Genomic DNA, 22399 nt, shown 5'->3' on the forward strand with positions numbered 1-22399 from the left:
ATGCCTTTTGAACTTGGTCGACTTCTTCAAATAGTCACCAAGGCCATTGATGAGGGAAAGGCAGTCCATACAGCCTACCTTGACCTTGCACACAATACCCCACTCGGGTATTGTAGAAAAACTTACCAGCTTAAATGTAAACCCATATGTCACAAGATGGGTTGCAAACTGGCTTAAGGACAGAACCCACAGGGTTAGAGTTGCTGGCGCTGTGTCAGACTCCAAGCCGGTCACAAGTGGTGTCCCACAGGGCTCGGTCCTTGGCCCCTATTGTTTGGCATCTACTTCTCAGAAGTACAGGCCAACATGGGAGGACTTTGGCTGACAAAGTTTGCAGATGACTGCAAACTGGGCCATAGTGGAAAGTGCATCGGACACGGATATCCTTCAGAAGGGACTCACAGAAACAGATAGCTGGTGCCAGAGCCATGGCCTGAAGTTAAACGCCAAAAAATGTATAGTCATACCCTTCGGGAAAAACAAGGTAACCCCAAGCTACCATATAGGTGGCAATCCACTAAGCACAGAAGAGGTTATCAGGGACCTGGGGACCCAGGTTGACAGTGGCCTTTCTTTTGACACTCACATTGCTAAAGTGGTTAGAAAGACCTTCTACATTGCCCACCTGATCATGAAGGGATTCACATCCAGATCTAGTGAGGTCATTGTTCCCCTGTACTCTTCACTTATCAGACCAATGATCGAGTACAATGCCCCATTCGGGATGTATCTCACCCGACATCTGCAGCAATTGGAGAGACCCCAAAAGTTCCTCACCAAAAGGATAAAGGGACTCCAAAATCTGTCATATGCTGCCAGATTGAAGAAACTCCAGCTCTATTCAGTCGCATACCGTCTGCTCAGAGGTGACATGTGCCTGACATACAAGGCCATGTCCAACCCGAATTAATGGACATGCTCCACCTCAAAAAATCCAAATCCACCAAAACCACTAGAGCAAGCGACTTAAACCTTAGCACGGATATAAATAGGACATGCTGGAGGGATAGATTTATCACTCAGAGACTCCCTATGCTGTGGAATAAAATCCCGGTCCATGTGAGGCAGAGCACCTCGCTGACTCTGTTCAAGAGAAATCTAGTCCTGTGGATGGGAGATCGTAGGTTTACCCCGGGAATCATCTCTGGGTCACTGCTGGACAGAGGCACAACAAACTAATGGGCACAGTATTTTTTCATATAAGGGGTGGCGTAAGCCACAATAATTTGGGCTAGGCTTATAAATGCCTTAGGGCAGATAGCCTAGTATAAACCTATGAACCTATGAACCTATGAACCTATGAACCTATGAATTGCAACTCATCTAGTTTTGACTGATGAGATACGGCTCTGTCTACTTTAGAATCAAGCGTTATGTAGGGAAGCTTGGCCTGCTTCTTGTTTCATCATTTCTTAACTAAAAAAATAATTTTGCCTCTTATTACGCAGTCATACAACTCATCAAATTCACAATATTTGGCTCTATTTTAGCAACACAAGCATCTATAGTTCTGTACAAGTTGATGCTTATGTAAAGAACACTCTACTGTATATCATATTCTTTCTGGGATGGCAATAATTCCTGAAGTTTTTCAAAGTGCTGTTGTGCTATTGTTCAAAAAAAGTAAAAGAGTAAAATACCTTATATTTTGATAGGTAACTACTAAACTTGCAGTCTAACAGACAATTTAAAAATCTAGTTCAATGTCACAGTTGCCCATAAGCACTGTCTTGTTAAGTGACTTGCTCAAGGTCACACAGTAGGCAAATGAAGACTGAGGGAATCAAACCCGTACCCCAGGAAGTAGCTTGTTAACAGCTCACAGTCTTACTCCTCTGTATTAGTTGCAAGAGTTCTTCCTTGGCAACATGTAAAAATGCAAAATGTTGAATCTTTTTACATTTTCACTAATCCACTTGCAGTGAGAAATAACTCAGTCTTCATGATCTGAAGCTTCCAGTTTTCTGCCAAATGCCCTTCTACAGAAGGAATTATAGGAGCCTGCAGATAACTGATACTTCTACAATGAATTATACTTCTGTAGCTACAAGTACAGGAACACTTTACAGCAAATACATTTCTTCACTTCTGCAAATGTATTTCTTCAGTTCTGGCAGACATTTCTCAACTTTGTGACATTATATTATAGTAGACAGCTTAATAAATAACACACAGGCACAGCAGATGTGGTCTAACCTCCCTTGATTTTTATTCCAACTGAATTATCTGGTAGATCTATTTACAACAAGACATGCAAATCACTTCAGGTAGTTCATTATTCTTAAAGCTATACAATCATAAACAGTTAAGTTTTCATTAATTTTTAATATAAAATTCAAGGCATGCATATGTTAAAGTTATTTACAGAGTACATATGTAAGAAAACAAATTGGTGCCTACAAAGTACATTTCTGTGAGATGTTTTTTGTGGCTGATTTTCTGAGAAAAACATTTTTGCATCAGTACAACAAATTATCTGTTACTAATGTCAGTTGTTAATTTCATCCCAATTTTGTGCCATCTAAAGGTCTTTCTTTGGGATGTGACACATTTTTCTTTATTTATTTGCTTATTTTATTTGTTAGGGTAGATGGGCTGCTCCTTGGAACACTTTCTGCCATGACTTAGGCCACTGGAGATACAAATTATGTAATGATTATAATGTGCAGATATTACATTTGTCTTTAAGGCTGAGCAGTGAATGAGTAAACAGTGCATATCAGTTAATTTAAATAAGTAGTTTAGTATAAAAAGTATTGGCAAAATGATAAATAGGCACATTGGTCAAAAACAATTACTGGATGATTTAATGACAAATCAAGAGGAAAAAATAATACACTGGCAAAACGTCATGAATACAGAGTAGCGCAACATCATTTATATAACAGAAGGTAAAACTTTCAATATCACATATTATGCTTATATTACTTACTACCAATTTTGGTTCTTCAAGTGACAAAATAATGATAAAATAATTTCAACTAGAAACCAAAATGCTGTTAGCACACCATTAACAAACACACATTCTGACAGGCATGCCAGAAATGTACTAACTGTGGGATGGTATATGTACTGTTTCAAAAGCCTGCATGTGGTAGAGATACTGTTATGGTGAGCACCTTGTGCAACTTCTATGTCTTTCTCTGGAGAGTATTCTTGCATTAGTACAACAAATCAGCAGAATTCAAAGCAGCACTGTTTTGATTACTCTAGGTGATAGATTATAACAGAATCTCCTGCAGAAGTCCCATGCCAAAACTTGCCCCTTACTGTAACTGCACATCTGGCTTATAGTGTTTGAGAAATGTTTGTATGGAAGTCCAGGCCATATTCTTAAACATATATTGGACCAAGACATTTCTGAAAGGTCTGGTTGTAGTGGTAGCTAGTGTGGTCAAATGTTATCAATGTTATCACTGTCTTGTCTTTTCCATAACAAAAAAGAAAAAAAACAAGGTAAGGTGTTAGTACAATGCCTGTTTAGTTTAGGGAAAACCTTACTTATCTTCTATGAAGTAAGCAAAGAGGTGATTAGATTTCCTAATGTCTGTGTTTTTGTTTTTCACTTGAGTCACTTGTGCATGTTGATGGCATGGAATAATTCATTTCACCTGTTTTTCTATTGAGGGATCAACACTGGCAATTTTGCAGAATTATTTAGAGAAATAACAGAGACTAAATTAGGCATGAAGAATGGATCAGTACTGAGAGCCTTTCTGTGAAGTTTAAACTGCATAGGAAGTCTTGCATATCAAAACCATGAGATCAGATACCTTCTTGCCCTCTTGCCTAAAGTTGCAGCCACAAAGAAATGTGGTTTCCAAAAAAAAAAAAAAAAAAAAAAAAAAAACAGGTTTCAAGTCCACTTATTCAAATGGTGATGCACTTATTTCTTTCTTGCAAAATTCATGTGACAATGTTAAGTGAACACTGATGTATATGTTACAGATATGCTTTACATATAGTTTCATAGGTAGGTACTAGGCTATCGGCCCAAGGGCCTAAGTAAGCCTAGCCAACAAGGTTCCCTGGCTTACACCACCCAAGAAAGTTATTTTCCTGTGCCCCTCTCGAGCAGAGCCACAGAACTGATATGAACATACAAAACTGCTGCCTGAAAGACAGTATTTACTGAATCTGTTAGATTGCTGCAGGTAGCCTGTGTGGACACCCCTCCTATGCCCTTCCTTCTTTTTCTTCATCATCTACCCCATGCTCTTTTAACCCCCTTTATCATTATACACTTTATCAACCCTTAGGTTCCACATTGCACATGTTTACCACCTTCTCTTTAAACAGATATTTCCAAAGATCGGTATTTCACTCCTTAATTGCCATTAATATCCTCTCATTCCCTCTTCTCTCTTTCCATGAATTTTGGCCATTCTCTGTTGTCTTCTTTTTGGATAAGCTCATATGGTGTCTCCTTTTCTCATTTATTTTCTAATGTCAGCATTCCTAGTTTCCTGAGGTGGTCTTCACAGCAAACTCTTCCACGGTCTTTAATACTGTTTCCTTTCTTCCAGTACTGTTTCTCTTATCCTGTATGGCTATCAGATCAGCATGCAATATTACAAAGTTGGTGTGGTAATACACACCAGAATGCATGCACGGCAGCTGTTCTATGATTTACTGAGTTAGTCTCAGGAAAGAATAATGCATTTTAACCCATACAGAATTTGCTTGTTCATAATTTCATGGCTATAAGGCATGTTGCTATCTACGCTGTTCATGTGTGGCTTATATTTGCTACATACTGAGATCTCACCTTGTTCATTTTACTTTTACTCCCCAGAAACATGTAGAAAACATTAGCTTCTGCTTCTAGGTAGACTGAGGATACCAGCATACAGGAATATGTAAGTAATCTAGAGGTTGTAGTCAAAGCAGTGTTGAGCAATATGAAAGAATTCAAGTTCAGCTTCATCTATGCATGAAAGAAGTTAAACACCTTTGGGTCTGCTACTGCTCCAGAAACACTGCAAATTACACAACAATGTGCAGTCACAAACAGCAATTCAGTGCAAATGGAAGTTTTGCATTCATGGCCAAAACAAATTAAATGAAGCTGGATGATCTGAAAAACTTGAATAGAAGAAATAACCCATGGGTTATAGGATGGATCTATATCATATGAGCGAATCGCACAAACTGTGAATGCTCATAATATCGAACGTACGGGACCTCGAAGTGCTTTTCCTGAGATTGTGGTACAGTAAAGAATGGGATATTTGCCCTTTCCTCACTGTAGGGCAATCTCAGAGTTACAATATATATTTAGCGGGGGGGGGGGGCACTGCCCCCCACAATAGGATGTCCGAGGTCTGGTACATTCGATATTATGAGCGTTCGCAATTTGTGCAATTCGTTCATATGATATAGACCCTATAGAACAATGCAAATGTATGGCAGGAAATGAGCTAGTCATCTTCCTATAGAAGTAACTCCTATAGCTGAAAGTGCCCCACACTGGTGAAATGTGCCCACCAAATTAGTCTGAGATTCAGGACCTCTAATCTGGAAAAGATATTTTATTTCCAAGTTGCAGATTTCACCATTTCAGAAAGGTCCTTAAGATGAGACAGGGAGCTACGGCCTGCAACATACTACAGGAATGTGGTTCTTCAGGTGGAAGTCCCTGCTCCCTCCACTCCAGAGGTTAAAAGACTTAGGCATTCAGGCCTAAGACTGGGTCCCAGACTGTTTGTGCTTTTCTAAGGATGACCAGCAGTTTTTCTTCATGTTCCCATAGGAAACAAATACATTTGCTGAACATTAAATGATATGCAACATTCTTTAAATATGGAACTTTTGCAAAAAAAAAAAAACATCACCATCTCTATCACCTGGCCAAAACAATGAAAAAGAGACTGGACTGCCCCAAACACCTGTTCCCATATGCTGGAAGGGAAACAGCTGAAACAAATGCAATTTATCCAGTCTGCCACCTTGCTTTCAGCTAAGAAACTGAGATTAGGTCATAACTATTCTGAACTGGAATACCCAACACAGACTTACTCTCATCCCTTTTAGAACTTGACTAGGACTGTGAGATGATGAATGATTCGGGCTTTATAATGCCTGACCAATCTGTCAGTGACTTTGACCAGACTGAACAGTTTATTTACAGATGGATACTTCACTAAGTCTTGATCAAGGCTAAGTGTCAGAATTGTTTATCTTGTGCTTCTAGTACTACATACATTACTTTCTGCCCCTCTGTTTCCTGACTATGTCATCAAGTGGAGGCGGAGCCATATAACTTTTTGATTTACTGCGCATGAGTTGTGTCAGTGCATGACTGTTGAAGATTGATTGGTTATTCCTCTTCCCCCCTCTTACATATTTTCCTATCCTCTCTGTGTATTCTAACTCATTTCTGTACTCTTCTTTTGATATAAAAAGCCTATAAAGGGGGTTAGGATTTGGTATAATAGTTAAGGTGTTTACCTCAGAAACACAAAATACAGTGTTTGATTCTCACCTGCAGGAACTTGGCTATACTTAAAATGACCCGCAAGGGTATACCCTCCTGATTTTGAAACTTTGTCTGCCATTATTTTTGGCTTTGTCCCAAATTCTTGAGTTAGGATGTTGAGAAGTTCGCCTTCCACCCCCCCCCCCCCAAAAAAAAATAAATAAAACTTGAAGAAAGATCTCTTTTTGATAGTTGTGTTTTTGATGATTATATACAAGAAACTGAGATTTTTTGATAGTTCTGTACCAGAAATATGTCAAATGACTAGTAATAATGCTTGTGAATGGAAAAGAGGTCAAGCATCCAACAGCTCTGACATGGTGTGAAGGAAGGAAAAATAAAGATGGCACAATGTAATGTCAGTTGTATATGAGTGAGAAACAAGACAAGCAATACTAAGCTGTTGAAACTAATTGACTGTCAATACATCCTGCAAGGAGACCTTCAGCTACTAGAAAAATCAGGCTGGGAAAATAATGGAGGTTTAAGTGTGGAAATGCATGTCATAGTGCAGCAGGATTCCAAGAAAGTATGGTGTGGTATGCTATCTACTGAGAGGCATGATCTGTGGCAATGTGTGTTACCAATAAAACACCAGAAAATAGAAAATTCTAGATCTGATTAAGACACTGCTTCAAAGTAAACAAGGATTAGCTTTTCAGCATTAAATTCAAGTCCTAGGTTTGTAGAACATTATGTTGCATGCTGCAGAGGTTCCAAATGGACAATGCTCTTCAAAAGAATATAATGAATGTAAGTGATGCCAGGGGAGAGGGCTAGTGCATGTATGTATGTATGCTGGAAGAGAGATCTCGTGTATCGTAATGGAAGAGAAACAAGACATGGCTATTTACCAGGAATGCATTTACTGTATGATCTAGCAGAATGGCTTGAAATGCTATAAGTAATGCATCTCTGTCCAATCTGTGAGTTTATAACACTTTGGTTAAATAAGATTTTATAAATGATGGACTTGGCTTCTTCAATGACTTGTAGAGCATCCTTTGCTATGATGCCTCTGCCTGATATCAAAGACCAGAAATTCAAGGTGTTACTGAATGAAAAAAAGTCTAGGAACATAACACATCTTCCCCTAGAGGCTAAATTTTGGTAGTAGTGAATTTGTATATCATTTATTTCACGGATAGTTACTAATCATGTGGTCCTGGAAACCACAGAGGAACCTAGATCAATGTTTTAGTTGCCCAATTGCAATTTCTGACTAAACTTGCTCAGAGCCTCACAGCAGGCAAATGGAAGCTGACAATATCAAACAGTGAAGTAGGAGAAGCAGATTATTAACAGACCAAGCCTTAATCCTTTGCATTAACTGCCAGATCAAAAAACTTGCACACCCCACAAAGACAGTAACTAGAACTCAGGCCCGAACCCCAGATGTAGGAGCTGTGGATTCAAGACAGCTGAATCCCAATTAATGAGAAATGTGTTCATAAACCATCTTCTATGATGGAAAATGAAATACCAGTTTAAGAAACTTTCATCTACATCAAAGGATGAACAACATCATGATGTATTTTGTACAGTAAATGACACGGCACTAAGAGACATTATGCAGTAAATACAGTAGTAAAGTATAACATACGGCAATGACGTATTTTTACATACTGCATACCAAAAAGTTGCACATTATTTATTGAAGGAGATTGCAGCAATATGTTGTAAAAAATGCAAAGAAAACAATAAAATAGAAAATAAGAAACAGCTCCACCATAAAGACTATTAACTATGCCTTTATTCTGGTACCTAGGACATTCACTTTCTGGGATTCCCATCCACATATGCTGCTGTGTAGGGTGACTGAATTAAAGTTAAAATAACTGTCACAAAAGGAGACACTGCCACTGGAATTTTGTAAATAATTATATGTCATTTGTGAATGTCAACATGATTCATATGCTGTGTTACAAATGTATTAGAACTGTATGTTATGTGTCCATCAAACTGCTGGTACAGAAGTGTGTGTAAAGCACTGAGCTTAAAGATGTATCCACAGTGTATCCAACTGGAAAGGGTTTGGGAGGGTGGCCTAATGGTTAAGGTGTTTGCCCTACAAACACAAGGTACGGGGTTTGAGTCTCACAAGGGATAATTGGCTAGGTTTAAAATGGCTCGCAAGGGCAGTTAGCCTAGTACTAACCTATGAAATATGCATATACTATTGTAATTGTGTAAATGTATATAAACAGTGGAAACTGACACATAGAAGGTTAACTTGCAAAACTTCAGTAACATAGTTAAAATTAAATTGTGTTATAACTGCGCCATGAAAGAGATGTTATTTTGCAGTTTCAGTGCAGCAAGGAAACAGGATGTCTTTAACTAGGGAGCCTTCTGCATTGTTTTGTAAGTGTTTTATTGTTTTATGTATTCCAGCAGTTGCAAAAATGCTATGTATTTTCACAGGGAGATGCTAAATGCTAGCAGTTTCTAGCAATGGTTGTTAACCTGGGAACTGAAGTCAGATGACAAAAAGTGATGCCATGCTGCAGGCATCTCAGCAGTAATATTTGATATTAATTTAAGAACTCTCTAAGAGAGTGACTGGGCATTTTGTATTTTCTCTTTTGACCTGGCAGCATCCACTGGAAACATCCACTTACCACATCTGTCTTGCCTTGCTATAAGTAAGTTAACTAGGGTACAGTAATTTCTTTTAGATCCAGATTAGATGTTTTCTGTATTTATTTGAGACTGCTCTGCAGTGTTGCTTTATATATTTCCTGTGATGTTGAACTCTGAAGTCACTGTGAAGACATATTTAGTACTGTCTTGTTCTCTTATTATTAAATATATTTAAATTTTTCAATTGTGGCTTGTGTGTCTAGAGATATTTAAGCTCTTAGAGTACTTGCATATCTATTTGGTGACACTATGCAGGCCACTCCTAATAGCCCTTGCTTTTGGTCAAACTACCATTTGGATTAATAGTAACATTACAGAGTAATATTGGACACCCTTTGTTAATGGCCTTAAAGTAGCTGACAAAGAGTGGCTAGTGGCAGTCCAAACTACCTTATAGTTTGGGCAAAAGGGGGCATAGCTATTAAACCTGTGCTAGCCTTTCCCAGGTGTGTGTGTGTGTGTTTGTTTATGTATAAATCAAATCTCAATGAGTACATGTGTCAGCTACTTGAGCAAGGACATGAAGCACTGGTTGGATAGAGAATGTGCTAGAGGTCTTGGTCTGCCCACTCAGCTAAGATCTCAACTCTAAAACTGTGCCAGTGAAGAGTCTTATTGGGGATCTGGAGAAAGAGGGAGAAACCAGCCCCAGACTGACTGTGGTCTCTGTGTGCTCTTACAGGAACTTGTACTTTACTGTGTGTGTACTTGTCATCCTCCCAGTGTGTACTTCCCCCACTGTTGCCAGTGGTGAGGACTGAGGCTCCTTGTTTACTGGGCCAGTGGTGGGGTGTCACAATAACAATCCTGAAAGTTGCCCCAGTGATGGCTTTCACAACCTGGTCTCACAGCTTGGGGATATATTGTCTGGTTAGGTCTTAGTCAGCAGGTAAAGGTAAAAAATACTGGAAAAAAAGGAGGCAGCTGCAAACATCCTTACAAGACTGAAAATCCAAAAAGTGTGCTATGTGTTCTTACTTTTAATTAACCTTCAGCATCAGTCATGTCACAGAATACAAAGTAATACAGTCTCCTAGCTAAATGAAACAATAAAAAGCAGGAAGCAGCTAGTAAAGCAAGAAAATATGCTGACTAAACTTAAAATGAGGAATTAGTTTCATCCTCAGTACAGCAATTCTCAAAGTAATCATCTGCCAAGCGCTGCATCTGAGTAAGTGCAGACAGGATCAAGATGTCGTTTCCATTTTCCAACTCAATCTCTGATGAATAATTTTTAACAGGAAGAATAAAGGAAACAGGAATGCCAATGATGGCTCCAGTACTGTGGATCTGTAAAAAGAAAAAGTTTTTAAAGCAACCCAACAGCATAAATGATCTATTACATCAACAAAATGCATATCTACACTACTAGCATGTTAGATCTAGAAAGCCACTTTCACTTAGTTGACAGAAATGTATAACTTTTTTGTGAGATACTTACATTGAGATCTTTAAGACAGAAATATTACTTCCTCTAGTTGTGATGTCAATAATGGTGACCCTAAAACAGAATTACCTTCTCTGGCATCGCTGTCTATCTCTTGGGCTTAGAAAGGCAGATCAGGATGACAGATTAAATGCTAAACTGCCATAAATTATGATCAGATGGCAGAAATTGACAGAACCCATTCAAAACATTAAAATACAGGAAGTTATTATAGGTCAACCTCTCCTACCTACCCACCTTGTAGTAGTGCTTAGAGTCTTCTTCTTTGTCTTTCGGCTTTTGCCGGGTAGGGGTCGCCACAGCGGATCATCTGTCTGCTCATGATTGGCAGTGGAGTTTTATGGTGTCGAGTTGCCAGCCTGGCACCCAACCTTCCACAGAAGGTACACACATGCACACACTCACACCTAGGGCCAATTTAGAGTGTTCAATCAACCTACTGCATGTCTTTGGGATGTGGGAGGAAACCAGAGCACCCGGAGGAAACCCATGCAACCACAGGGAGGACATGCAGACTCCACACAGAAGGCACCCCAGCCAAGAATCGAACCGGAGAACCTCTTGCTGTGAGGCGGCAATGCTAACCACTGTACCACCGTGGCCACCCTGTAGTAGTGCTTAGACTAAACATTCCTATATAGAAATAGATTATGCAACTGCTTTCATCACAACTTTTAGTGTGCACTATTATGAAATCAAGGCAATCATGTTAAAGAATTGGAGGCTGATGGATGATGAGGCTGCTATTTGTAACAAATTTCAGGAGGATTAGGATTATACCAAGGAGAGGTAGGAACATAAATAATCTTATTGAGACATGCCATAACTTAAATAAAGCATCAGGAGAAGGCATGAAAAAATGTGGGATGTGTAATTTTTGCAAGTTTATGTATCAGGGTCATTCAGTCGAAATCAATGACAGAAAATATTTCATCCATTATAAATTGAATTGTAATTCTAAGGGGGTAGTATATGTGGCTAAGTGTAGACAATGCCCGGCCTATTATATAGGAAAGACAGCAAGATCCCTTAAAGAAAGGGTATATGAACATTTATATGCTATCAAAAAGTGTAATTTAACAAATGCCCTTGCAAAACATGTGTATACAGATAGAGAGCATAATTTTGAGTTTTGTGGTATTCAGTAAGTCAAGGAGCAATCTAGGGCAGGTCCATGGATGCTACATTTTAAGGCTGAATTAATGTGGCAACTGTCATTGCACTCATATGGTTGGCCAGGACTCAATGATTACTGTGCAATTAATAGTTAACTGAAATTAAAAACATTGCTTAGGTAGGTCGATAGTTGTTCATGAATATATATTTTGGTCTACTAATCATTGTTTTAGTAAGAATTATGCAATGTGTTTAGTTACTGATAGGTGAAATGTATATAAACATGTATTTTTTCTAGGAAACATGCTGCTTTATAAGAGTTAGTCACTGATATTTCAAACAATTTTTCTTTTTAAGCTAATTTGCACATTTTTTTAGTACATGTATTTTATATATATATATATATATATATATATATATATATATATATATATATATATATTAGGAGAACGAAAACCCGACTGAGCGAATGCCAGTTGATCGACACAGAAAGAGCAAAAACCGCTAATATCGAACCAAAGAAACTAAACAGGTAAAACACGTAAACTCTCACTAAGTGTTTGCCCCCTGCATCTCCACACCCCCCCTACTTAAATATACCAACTCCGAGATCGCACTACACTGAAGTAAAGGGATGAATTCCCTATGGTGATCTCCGTTCATTCTTGCGATATTAGCGGTTTTCGCTCTTTCTGTGTCGCTCAACTGGGATTCGCTCAGTTGGGTTTTCGTCTCCTAATATATATATATATATATATATATATATATATATATATATATATATATATATATATATACATATATATATATATATATATATATATATATATATATATATATATATATATATATATATATATATATATATATATATATATATATACACACATATATATCTTTTGGATGGTAGATTTTTAAGGTTAATGTAAATAATACTATTCATTTAGTATTTTTACAGGTAAATGTTTGGGGGCAGGAGCTGCATAAGGTTATTAAAGTCACTTTTATTTATTCATTTTCACATTTACACATTTATTCATTTTCCTTGCTGCTTTTTTTATTTTATGCCGTCTGTCATTGTCAGTTATTTATGATAATCTGATAGTTATTTATGATAATCTGATGGACTTAGGTTTATCCAAAAGATTATGAATGGTTTTCATTCCACGGCTAGTGCAGATCTTAGTTTTGTTAACATTTATTAATTCAAATTTTACATTTCACAAAAACATTTTTAGTATGCCTGACCAAAACATTACTCTATTGATAAACACTCAAAGTATAAAACTGATAATTTCCTTTAAAAGCTGAAACATATACTTTATAGTTAGAGAAAAATGTTTAATAGTCACAATAAAACAGAAAGTACATAGTCTAAATAACCTAAGATGGATTTAACTTTATTATCTTTAAATACCAATGGCTTAAACAATCCTAGCAAGATCAAATCTACTGAAATATTTAAAACACAACAAAGTACAAATTGTCTTCCTTCAAGAAACTCATTTCAAAACAAATGACAATTACAAATGGAATCCTAAGGAATATATGCTATTGGTGCAATCCACTTATAAGACAAAGACAAAAGGGGTAACAATTTTACTGAAAACAAATGTGATTAATTCAGAAATCATTTATAAGTATGAAGATAAAGAAGGCTTATGGCATTAGTAATAGTTAAATATAATAACAGAATATGGACCCTAGCCAATCTATACTGGTTCCCAGGGATTGGAACAGGAACTGTTAAAAAACACTTGGATTTCATTTCCAATAATTATAAAGGCAGCTTAATATTAGGAGGAGATTTTAACTGTATATTTGATATTTCTAAAACTACAAATAAAAGACCGCTGTGTACATCTACTGTATCAAAAGCTTTAAACAAGTGGGTAGAATCATTTTATCTTGTAGATACTTTCAAATTTAAAGAAGATAAATCTTTGTTGTTTTCCCATCAAGATCACAGATTTGATACCCAAACTAGAATAGATAAAATATTTGCTGCCCATGACTTACACTCTAAAATCATTAATTTCTCATTCACTCACAGCCCCTTTTCAGACCACAGTTCACTGATACTAAAAACTTCAAAATGGGTACAAACCATTAATCTTTAACTCCAGAATTCCAGCATATATAACTAAAATTAAAGGGTTCAAACCATGGTTATTATCTGAATTACAGTTCTTCTTAGATATTAATTACACCATATAGATATATAAAATAATGATATGGGACTCATTAAAAGCTTACATATATGGTAAAACCCTAAATTGGTATAAAAAAAAATCAGAGAATGGGATTCTGAATTATTAGATCTACAATCCAAACTTTTGTCAGTAAAAGTTGAAAAAATCAAAATCATTTGGAGATGAAAAAGAAAGTATAAGTATTAAACAGTAAATACAATGAAATTCTAACACATAAAACTAGTTTACCTTTAGAAAAACTAAAAATTAATACCTTGGCCACTTCTCCCAAATATCTACATAATTTATCCACAAGGATCAAAATACAATCAAAAGCTAATAACATTAAAATTATCTTCCATGAAAAGAAAGGGAAAAATGTCTCAGATATAGGTGACACTCTTGATGCCTATAAAAGTCATTATATGGAGCATTTCCAAAAAGAAAACACACATATCAATCAATTAAATCTATATGAAAAATGTTCTAATATAAAAAAAAAACAGAAACATTAAAATTAGATCTAAAAGCACCCATATCTTACAAAGAAATTACAGATACAATAAAATAGGGTAAGAATAATAAAGCTCCAGGTATAGATGGCATAAATATGGACATATATAAACTTTTTCCTTCAAAGATACTATCCCAGTTCCATAAAACTCTATTAGAAATTCAGCCACAAGCTTTAATACCACCCTCTTGGAGATATTCCTTAATCACACCAATCCTAAAGGAAAACAAATCCCCAAACCTCTGTACCTCATATAGACCTATATCATTATTAAATAATTACTATAAGATATTTATGACAATATTAACTAACAGAATGAAAATACCACTATCCAAAACAATAAATAATGATCAAACTGGATTTATATATCATAGACACACACACGACAATATTAAAAGAATAATTTCTCTTATAGAGTATGTTGTTGTTGTTTGTCTTTCGGCTTTTCCCGGTTAGGGGTCGCCACAGCGGAACTCCAGTCCGCTAATGATTGGCAGTTGGATTTTATGGTGTCAAGTTGCCAGCCTGATGCCCAACCTTCAACGAAGGCACGCCCATTCAATTCATGTCTTTCGAATGCCCACTCGACCGAGGGGAGGACATGCAAACTCCACACAGAAGGCACTCCCAACCCAAGCCGAGAATTGAATGGGAGAACCTCTTGCTGTGAGGCAACAATGCCACCACTGTGCCACTGTGGAAGTGCATCTTATAGAGTATGTTAATAAAGAAAATAAAGAAACACTCATAATTGGCTTAGATATAGAGAAAGCCTTTGAAAAAGAAACACTCATTATTGGCTTAGATATAGAGAAAGCCTTTGATTCCCTAAATTGGGACTATTTATTCAAAATCCTAATGCTGTTTGAATTTCTTGCATCTTTTGTTCATCTCCTAAAGAATATATATACAAATAATTTAGCGTATGGCAAGTTAGGTTCTTTTACTTCTGAATCCATCCATATAACAAAAGGTGCTAAACAAGGATGTCCCATGTCACCAAATCTATTTGCTCTGGCTATTGAAATATTGGTAGATTCAATATGTAACTGTATAAAAATAAAAGGAATAGATGTTTATGAACAATACAAGTAATGCTATTTGCTGATAACAAATTACTAACATTATCGAATACAAAAGAGACATTAGAAGAATTAGATATATTAATTGACATGTTTCACATGACTTCAGGACTCCATTTCAATAAATCAAAATCTAAATTTTTATTTTTAAATAAAAAAAAGAACTGCAGACTAAGGGGGATCATATTATAAGGAAATAAGAATCTAACTTAAAATATCTAGGAATTGAGTTATGCAAGGATAATAATGAATTAGTCTCAAAAACTATAAAAATATCATCAATACAATTAAAATTTCTGTGGAAAAATGGAACAAAATAATATTAACATTTGAAGACAGACTAAAATTAATAAAAATGGTTTTACTGCCCAAGATCCTATATATAGCCTTGGCAATACAACTGTTACCAGAAAAGAATATACTTAAATTAATAAATTCATGCCTAATAAAATCTGTATGGTTTCCCAAAAGAAACAGAATAGCTTTAAATCATCATATCAGACCATGGAAACAGGGAGGATTAAACTTTCCTGATAGAGAAACATATATAAAAGCATCAATATCTAAAACAATCTCAAATTGGACAAGTTCAAATTACTCTGCACATTGGAAAGAATTACTAAATGTAATATCAATAAATGAATTTGATTGACATAAAAAATTTCAAATAACAGATAAAAACAATTTGCCATGGCACATATGCATTAGTATGCAATATAACATAACTAAACCCACTAAACTTGTATGATTAATTATTACATTGACTCATTTAGGAAAATTATTAATGCAAATATAGATTTAAAAATCTGGTTTGATCTTTTAACACCATTTATAGTCACAAAGAACTTTCCACATAAAATATATAGAGAAATTATTAATTCCTGAGAACAGAAATGATTAATTTGTTGGTTCCAATGTATCAAATAACTAAAAGTTTTAAATATGCAAGAAATAAAAACAACATACAAAATTCCACAACAGGACTGGCTAACTTTATAGAGTATTCTGTCATATTTGCAAGATTTAAGTAGAATAATTAACAATTCTTCATTTAAAGAAATACCTGCATTTACGAAAAACATATGAAATCATATATAATGACTTTGACATGGGAAACAGTATTTCAAAATTTTACAAAATATTGATAAACTATAAAACAATACCCAAAACCTCATATTAGAAATATATAACAAAAGGACACTCAATACAGTTAACTGAAGATATTAAAACAAATACCTTATTATCAATAAAATATACATCCTTTACATAATACTGGAAAGTTTTTAATTGGAAATCCTTACACAGAGCATTCTTAAACCCAGACAGAATCAGTAAAATTAGTTCTTCCATAAAAAGAATATGTTGACGATGTGAGCAAGTATACAATGCAGATTGGAACCACATTTTCTTTGATTCGGTTAAAATCAAGCCATTTTGGAATGGGGTTAATAACTTTCTACAAGCTTTATTTAATGAATCATTTTATTTAACTAAAGCTCTTGTATTACTAAAAGTGAATGATGGTCCTAATTTGAATAGGTCAAACATGCACACATGTATCTAGTATAGACTATACTTGCAATTTCAAGGAAGTGTATAACAAGAAGATGGAAAACAAACACATTACCAACTTTGGAAGACTTCTACAGCCTAATGAAGACCACAGCATTACTGAAAATTAAAATTAAATAACTAAGAATTTATCCAAAGCCATTTATCAACAACCCTTGGGGAAAAGTCTTATTGTTGATTGACACTATACAATAATTGATCAGACACTCTGATAATGGAATTGACATACTTATAAAGTAACTGTATACATTATGATCTGTTATAGTGTCAGGCTAATGTAAACAGTGTACATAGTTATTTAAGATGTTATGTATAAATACTATTGAATTCATTCAAATGTATTTGAAAAATAAAAAAAAATTGAGAAAAAGAAGAACAATGGTGACATTCATAATTTTGGGTAGCACAGAGGTATCAAAGTCCTGTCCCACTACATGAAAGTACTGGAGATGGTGTTTGATAAAATGAATATGTGTAGTAGTAGAAAGTAAGATGAGAAATGAACAATTTGGATTCAGATCTGGATGCAGCACAATGCATATGAAGTTTGAAGTGAGGTAAATAGTTTAGAAGAAGCTACAGATGGTGAAAGAGTCCAACTGGGAGTTCCTAGAGATGGAGGATGCATATGACATGGTTCGAAGAAAGCTGATTTGGGCAGTCCTGTGATGGTTTGAAGTACTAGAAACATTGGTAGAATTAGTGCAGACTATGTAAAAAAAACAAACACATGCACGAACAGTTTTCAGATTCACAGAGGGTTCCCAGTGGTTATCAGTGGGAGTGGGTGTTCATTAGAGTTCTGAGCCCATTGCTGTTCATACTGTTGATGGAACATTAGGAAACAGGTTGGAAGGGAAAGATCAACCATATTCTGAACAAGAGTTTCAGCAAATATTAGGGGAATGGAATGGGAAACTGAAGGCACGTGGGATAAAAGTGAGAACAGACAAGACAGCTGTCATGACACTAAATGAAGGGGAAAGAAGAACAAGCTAAGAATTAAGATAAAAATGGAAAATAGTGGAACAGGTTAACAGCTTCAGGTGTCTGTGAGGCATAGTTGAGGAGAAGGGAAGTCTGAATGAGGAAGTTAATGCTAGAACTAGGGTGTACTGCAGCCAAATCGCACAGTGTGTCAGGGTAGTGTGTGTGTGTGATGACAGAAGAATGCCAAAGGAGCTGAAATGTAATGTGTTAAAACTGTGGTACAACCATACATCAGACAGAAATCCAGGCAGTGAAAACAGAACAGTTGAAGAAGCTAGAGTTGATGGAGATGAAGTGCCTGAGACTCTGTTAGGATGCACACTGTGGGAGAGATAAAGAAATGAGAACATCACAGCAGATGTCAAAATAGCTCCAATTGCAAAGAAGATCAAATATTACAGATTACAAGGTTTGGGCACTTGTGCAGAAAACCAGAAGACAACCTGGTGAAGAAGGCAAGATACACCCTGACAGCACTGAGATGGATGGATTGCATGAGAAAAGACTTGCAACAATCAAGTATCACAACTGAAGAAAGTAGGAGACTGGCACTGAATTGAGAAAGATGGCAACAGTTGGATAATAATAATAATAAACAGTAATAATAATAATACCCATCTGTTAACCAGGTAGGTCCACTGGGAACATAATACCTTTTCATGGGCAACCCAAGACCATACCTCCCAACCTCTAAGTGTAAGAAATCTGCACAAAGCTAAAAGGTAATGGGATAAAGGCTCTAACTCAGGAACATTTTTTAAATATTACTCTTATAAACTTAGAAAGTTGTTTGAATAATAGGTTCATAGGGTCATAGGATCATAGGTTCATAGGTTGGTACTAGGCTATTGGCCCTAGGGCCTATACAAGCCTAGCCATAAAAATTCCCTGGATATTTCTTCCTACAATATTTACTTCTCTGGACCCCCTATCTAGCAGGGTGACTGACATGATCCCCAAAAGTGAGACCACTGTCCACCTGTGTCCCTAAGTCTCTCATCACACTTTCAATGTTTAGTGTACTGCCACCTATGTGGTAATTCATGGGTACATGTTTTTTTCCAAAGGGGATAACTATACATTTCTTGGCATTAAGCTTGAGCCCATAGCTCTGGCACCAGGCATCTGTTTCTGTAAGACCCATTTATAGAATATCCACATAATTTGGGGATTCAATAATAGCTCCCTGTTTGCAGTCATCTGCAAACTTTGTTAGCCAGAGTCCCTTAGTTTTGGCCTGTACTTCAGAGAAGTAGATGCCAAACAAGAGTGGTCCCAGGACTGAACCCTGAGGTACTCCACTTGTCACTTGTCTGGAGCTAGATTTGGAGTCGGCTACTTTTACAGTCTGGGTTCTGTCAGTAAGCCAGTTGGCAACCTATCGAGTGATGTAGGGATTTATGCCCAGCTTAGTAAGTTTATCTTTGATTCCAGAGTGGGGGATGGTGTCAAAGGCCTTGGCGAGGTCCAGATAGGCTGTGTGGACTGCCTTCCCCTTGTCCACAGCCCTGGTGACTGATTTGAAAAAGTCAATCAAATTCAGGAGACAAGATCGGCCCTTCACAAACCCAAACCGGGTGGGGTCCAGTGTTTGAAGGTTACCAATGTCTTTGTTTATAAGTTCCATGATAATGCGTTCCATGCCCTTGCAGAACAGGCTTGTCAGACTGATGGGACGGTAGTTCCCGGGATCTAAGGTGGATCCCCCCTTGTGGAGTGAGATAACTGTAGCTGTGCGCCACTCAGTGGGCATGAAGCCTGAGGTGAGGCTATGATTAAACATGACACTTAGGTGAGGTGCCAGTTCATTTTGTAGTTCATGTAGTACACACCCTGGGATGTCATCTGGTCTCATGGGTGCTGTATTCTTAGCTTTGGAGAGTGCAGTTTCTACCTGTGTGGCCATGATTACCGGAATTTGGCAATCTTTTGGTATTGAGATGGGCCCTTTAGGCGGTGAGAGTGGGGTGAAGTTGGCACTAAATCGATCTGCCAGGATATTGGCAATATCCTTGGGATCAGTATATTTAATGCCATTCTGCTGTAGCTCAGAGCAGATCTGAGCATTGCCATTTAGATTCTTGACATAACTATAGATTGCTTTGTGGTTGTCTTTGGAATCTTTGGCAATTTTATTTTCGTAACTAGCTTTTGAGGATTTTATGAGGGATCTCAGCTTCTTACTGAGGCTGGTGAGAGAGTTTTTTACATCCTGGGATTTTCCTCTTTTCTGCAACAGTTTCTTCCTTCTATTGTATAGTTTGTTTATAGAAGGGGACCACCAGATTGGCTTCCTTTTTTGGAGAAGAGCATCTTGGTTCTATTTGGGATTGCACGATTCATGCATGAGTGGATGTGCTCGTGCAATGCCTTAGTGTAGGATTCTGCAGCCGAATTTTCAGATCCCGTCTGCATGGGTGTCATGAAGTTTGTCACTTCTGATTTCAGTAGCATGAAGTTGGTTTTGGAGAAGTTTTTTTAAGGAGGGTTCCTTACTGGGGGGTGGGGGTGGGATGTGTATGTCAAAGATGATGTGCTTATGGTCAGACCTGACCAATGAGGGGGTGACCACTGGTGTGGAGCATCTATCTCCCATGTTGGTAATGACCAGGTCTAGGATATTGGAACCCCTGGTGGGACAATGCATTAGTTGATCCAGGGCATTGGAATTTATGAATTCCAAGAACTGTTGAGAAAAGGAGTTGGTACCCGAGTAGTTTTTCCCAGTTAATGGCAGGGTAGTTGAAATCACCCAGTATTAGGGTGTTTGGTTGTATCTTAATATTTTCCAGTATGTTTAGAAAGGTGTAGTGAGAATCTTGGGGCATGGTAGGGGATCTATAGCAAGCTACAATTTGGATTGCAGTCTTACCTAGTGTTAGTTGCACCTGGAGAATTTCAGATGCATTGTGTTGGGCAACTAGCCTGGAGGTGTGAATATCCTTGGTGAATACAGACAATCCCCCACCTTTAGTGTTTCGGTCTTGGTTTTGTGGCTGAAAAGTGTGGTAAGAGTTGTAGCCTGGTATTGCAGGGGTGCTCTCAGGAGCCTTGAACCAGGTCTCAGTTACTGCACAGATATCGATGTTCTCCATTTTTAGGAGTGCCTCGAGAGAGTGCATTTTGAGGTTTAGACTTCTAGCATTGAGTAGCATTACCTTCAGATTTTGCATGCTTGTATCTGTTATGGTGGTGGTTTTCTCCTTTGTACCTTGTCTAAAAAAGGTACTATAGTAGTGGCAAGAGCTTTAGCCAGTAACCTGAATCCCAGGAGTGACAGGTGCAGACCATCTCTGGCAAAGCATTGTGGTTTGTCTTCCCAGGCAGACAGATACTGTTTTTTAAACAGATAAAGGTGCAAAGAGACTCTACAGAATGCTTTTAACTGCAAACAAATCAGTTACCCATGCAGATTAGTTAAGAGCAATAAAATGCACTAAAAACTATGCAGCAGGCAATCAAAAGTGCTATATATAAATTGCTAGAAACAATAATCAGTATAAATTTTCCAAAAAAACAGGATACTTATATATCTCAGATCAGAGTTGTAGTCAACGCACCTCCTCCACTCTGCTCAGTGTGTATAGGTCTTGTATTAGCATGCATTTTTATTTATTGACTGAAATACTAAATAATTTGCCAGAAAACTGCAAATTTTATGAGGAACAGGTAAAAAATATGAGGCACAAATCCTTACAGTTGAGAGGTATGCCCAAGAGCAATGTCGAGTTAATTGACTTGTCAAAGTCACACAGTAGACAAATGAGGGAAACAAACGTTGTACCACAGTAACTACAGGTCAGAACCTAAACACTCTGTGCCAACTGCCAGACAAGCTCCAGATGTAAGGTAAAAATTTAACAGGAAAAGACAACCACAAAAGGATCAACAGTTTTACTCCAAGTTAGTTTAGTGCTTTCTTCCCTATTCTGGGTACTTCTTCTTTTGTGGTTGTCCTTTTACCTTTGCTGGTGCTTTGGATTATTTGGTTTTGGTACTGGACTTGTGGTAAAAAATTAACAGGGAATGTCTATCCATGCAGCCTAAGTGTGGGATGGTGTCAAACACAAGGTCCAGACAACCAGCATACAATGATTTGCCCTCATTCATTGCTTACTGACTTTTTTGAAGAAGTCAGACAGGTTAAGTAGGCAGGACCTACTCTTGATTAATCCAAACTGGGTTGGGTTGAGAGTCTGTAGGTCACTTATACCACTATTTATTATCCATAATGAACCTTTCCATAGCCTTAGAGATGAGACTGGTCAGGATTATGGATCTAAAATTACCCGATTACATTGGAGCCCCACCTTTGTGGAAGAGAACAGCTGTCATCAAACAAATCAAATGTTCTCCATTCATTCA

At 37.0% G+C, this 22399-nt stretch overlaps 1 protein-coding gene across 1 annotated transcript in view; it reads right to left on the minus strand.

Annotated features, from left to right (window-relative positions):
* Nucleotides 1-9846: 9846 nt before the first annotated feature.
* LOC122812818 (interferon-induced protein 44-like) overlaps nt 9847-22399 on the minus strand; it is a 453365-nt gene continuing 440812 nt past the window's right edge. Inside the window, exon 7 of the mRNA XM_044084871.1 lies at nt 9847-10411. Coding sequence (XP_043940806.1) covers nt 10220-10411 — 192 coding nt within the window. The 3' untranslated portion in view covers nt 9847-10219. The remainder of the gene's footprint in view (nt 10412-22399) is intronic.

Source organism: Protopterus annectens, chromosome 10.part0, assembly GCF_019279795.1.
Source record: "Protopterus annectens isolate FY-2018-M chromosome 10.part0, PAN1.0, whole genome shotgun sequence".
NCBI classification, from domain to species: Eukaryota; Metazoa; Chordata; order Ceratodontiformes; family Protopteridae; genus Protopterus; species Protopterus annectens.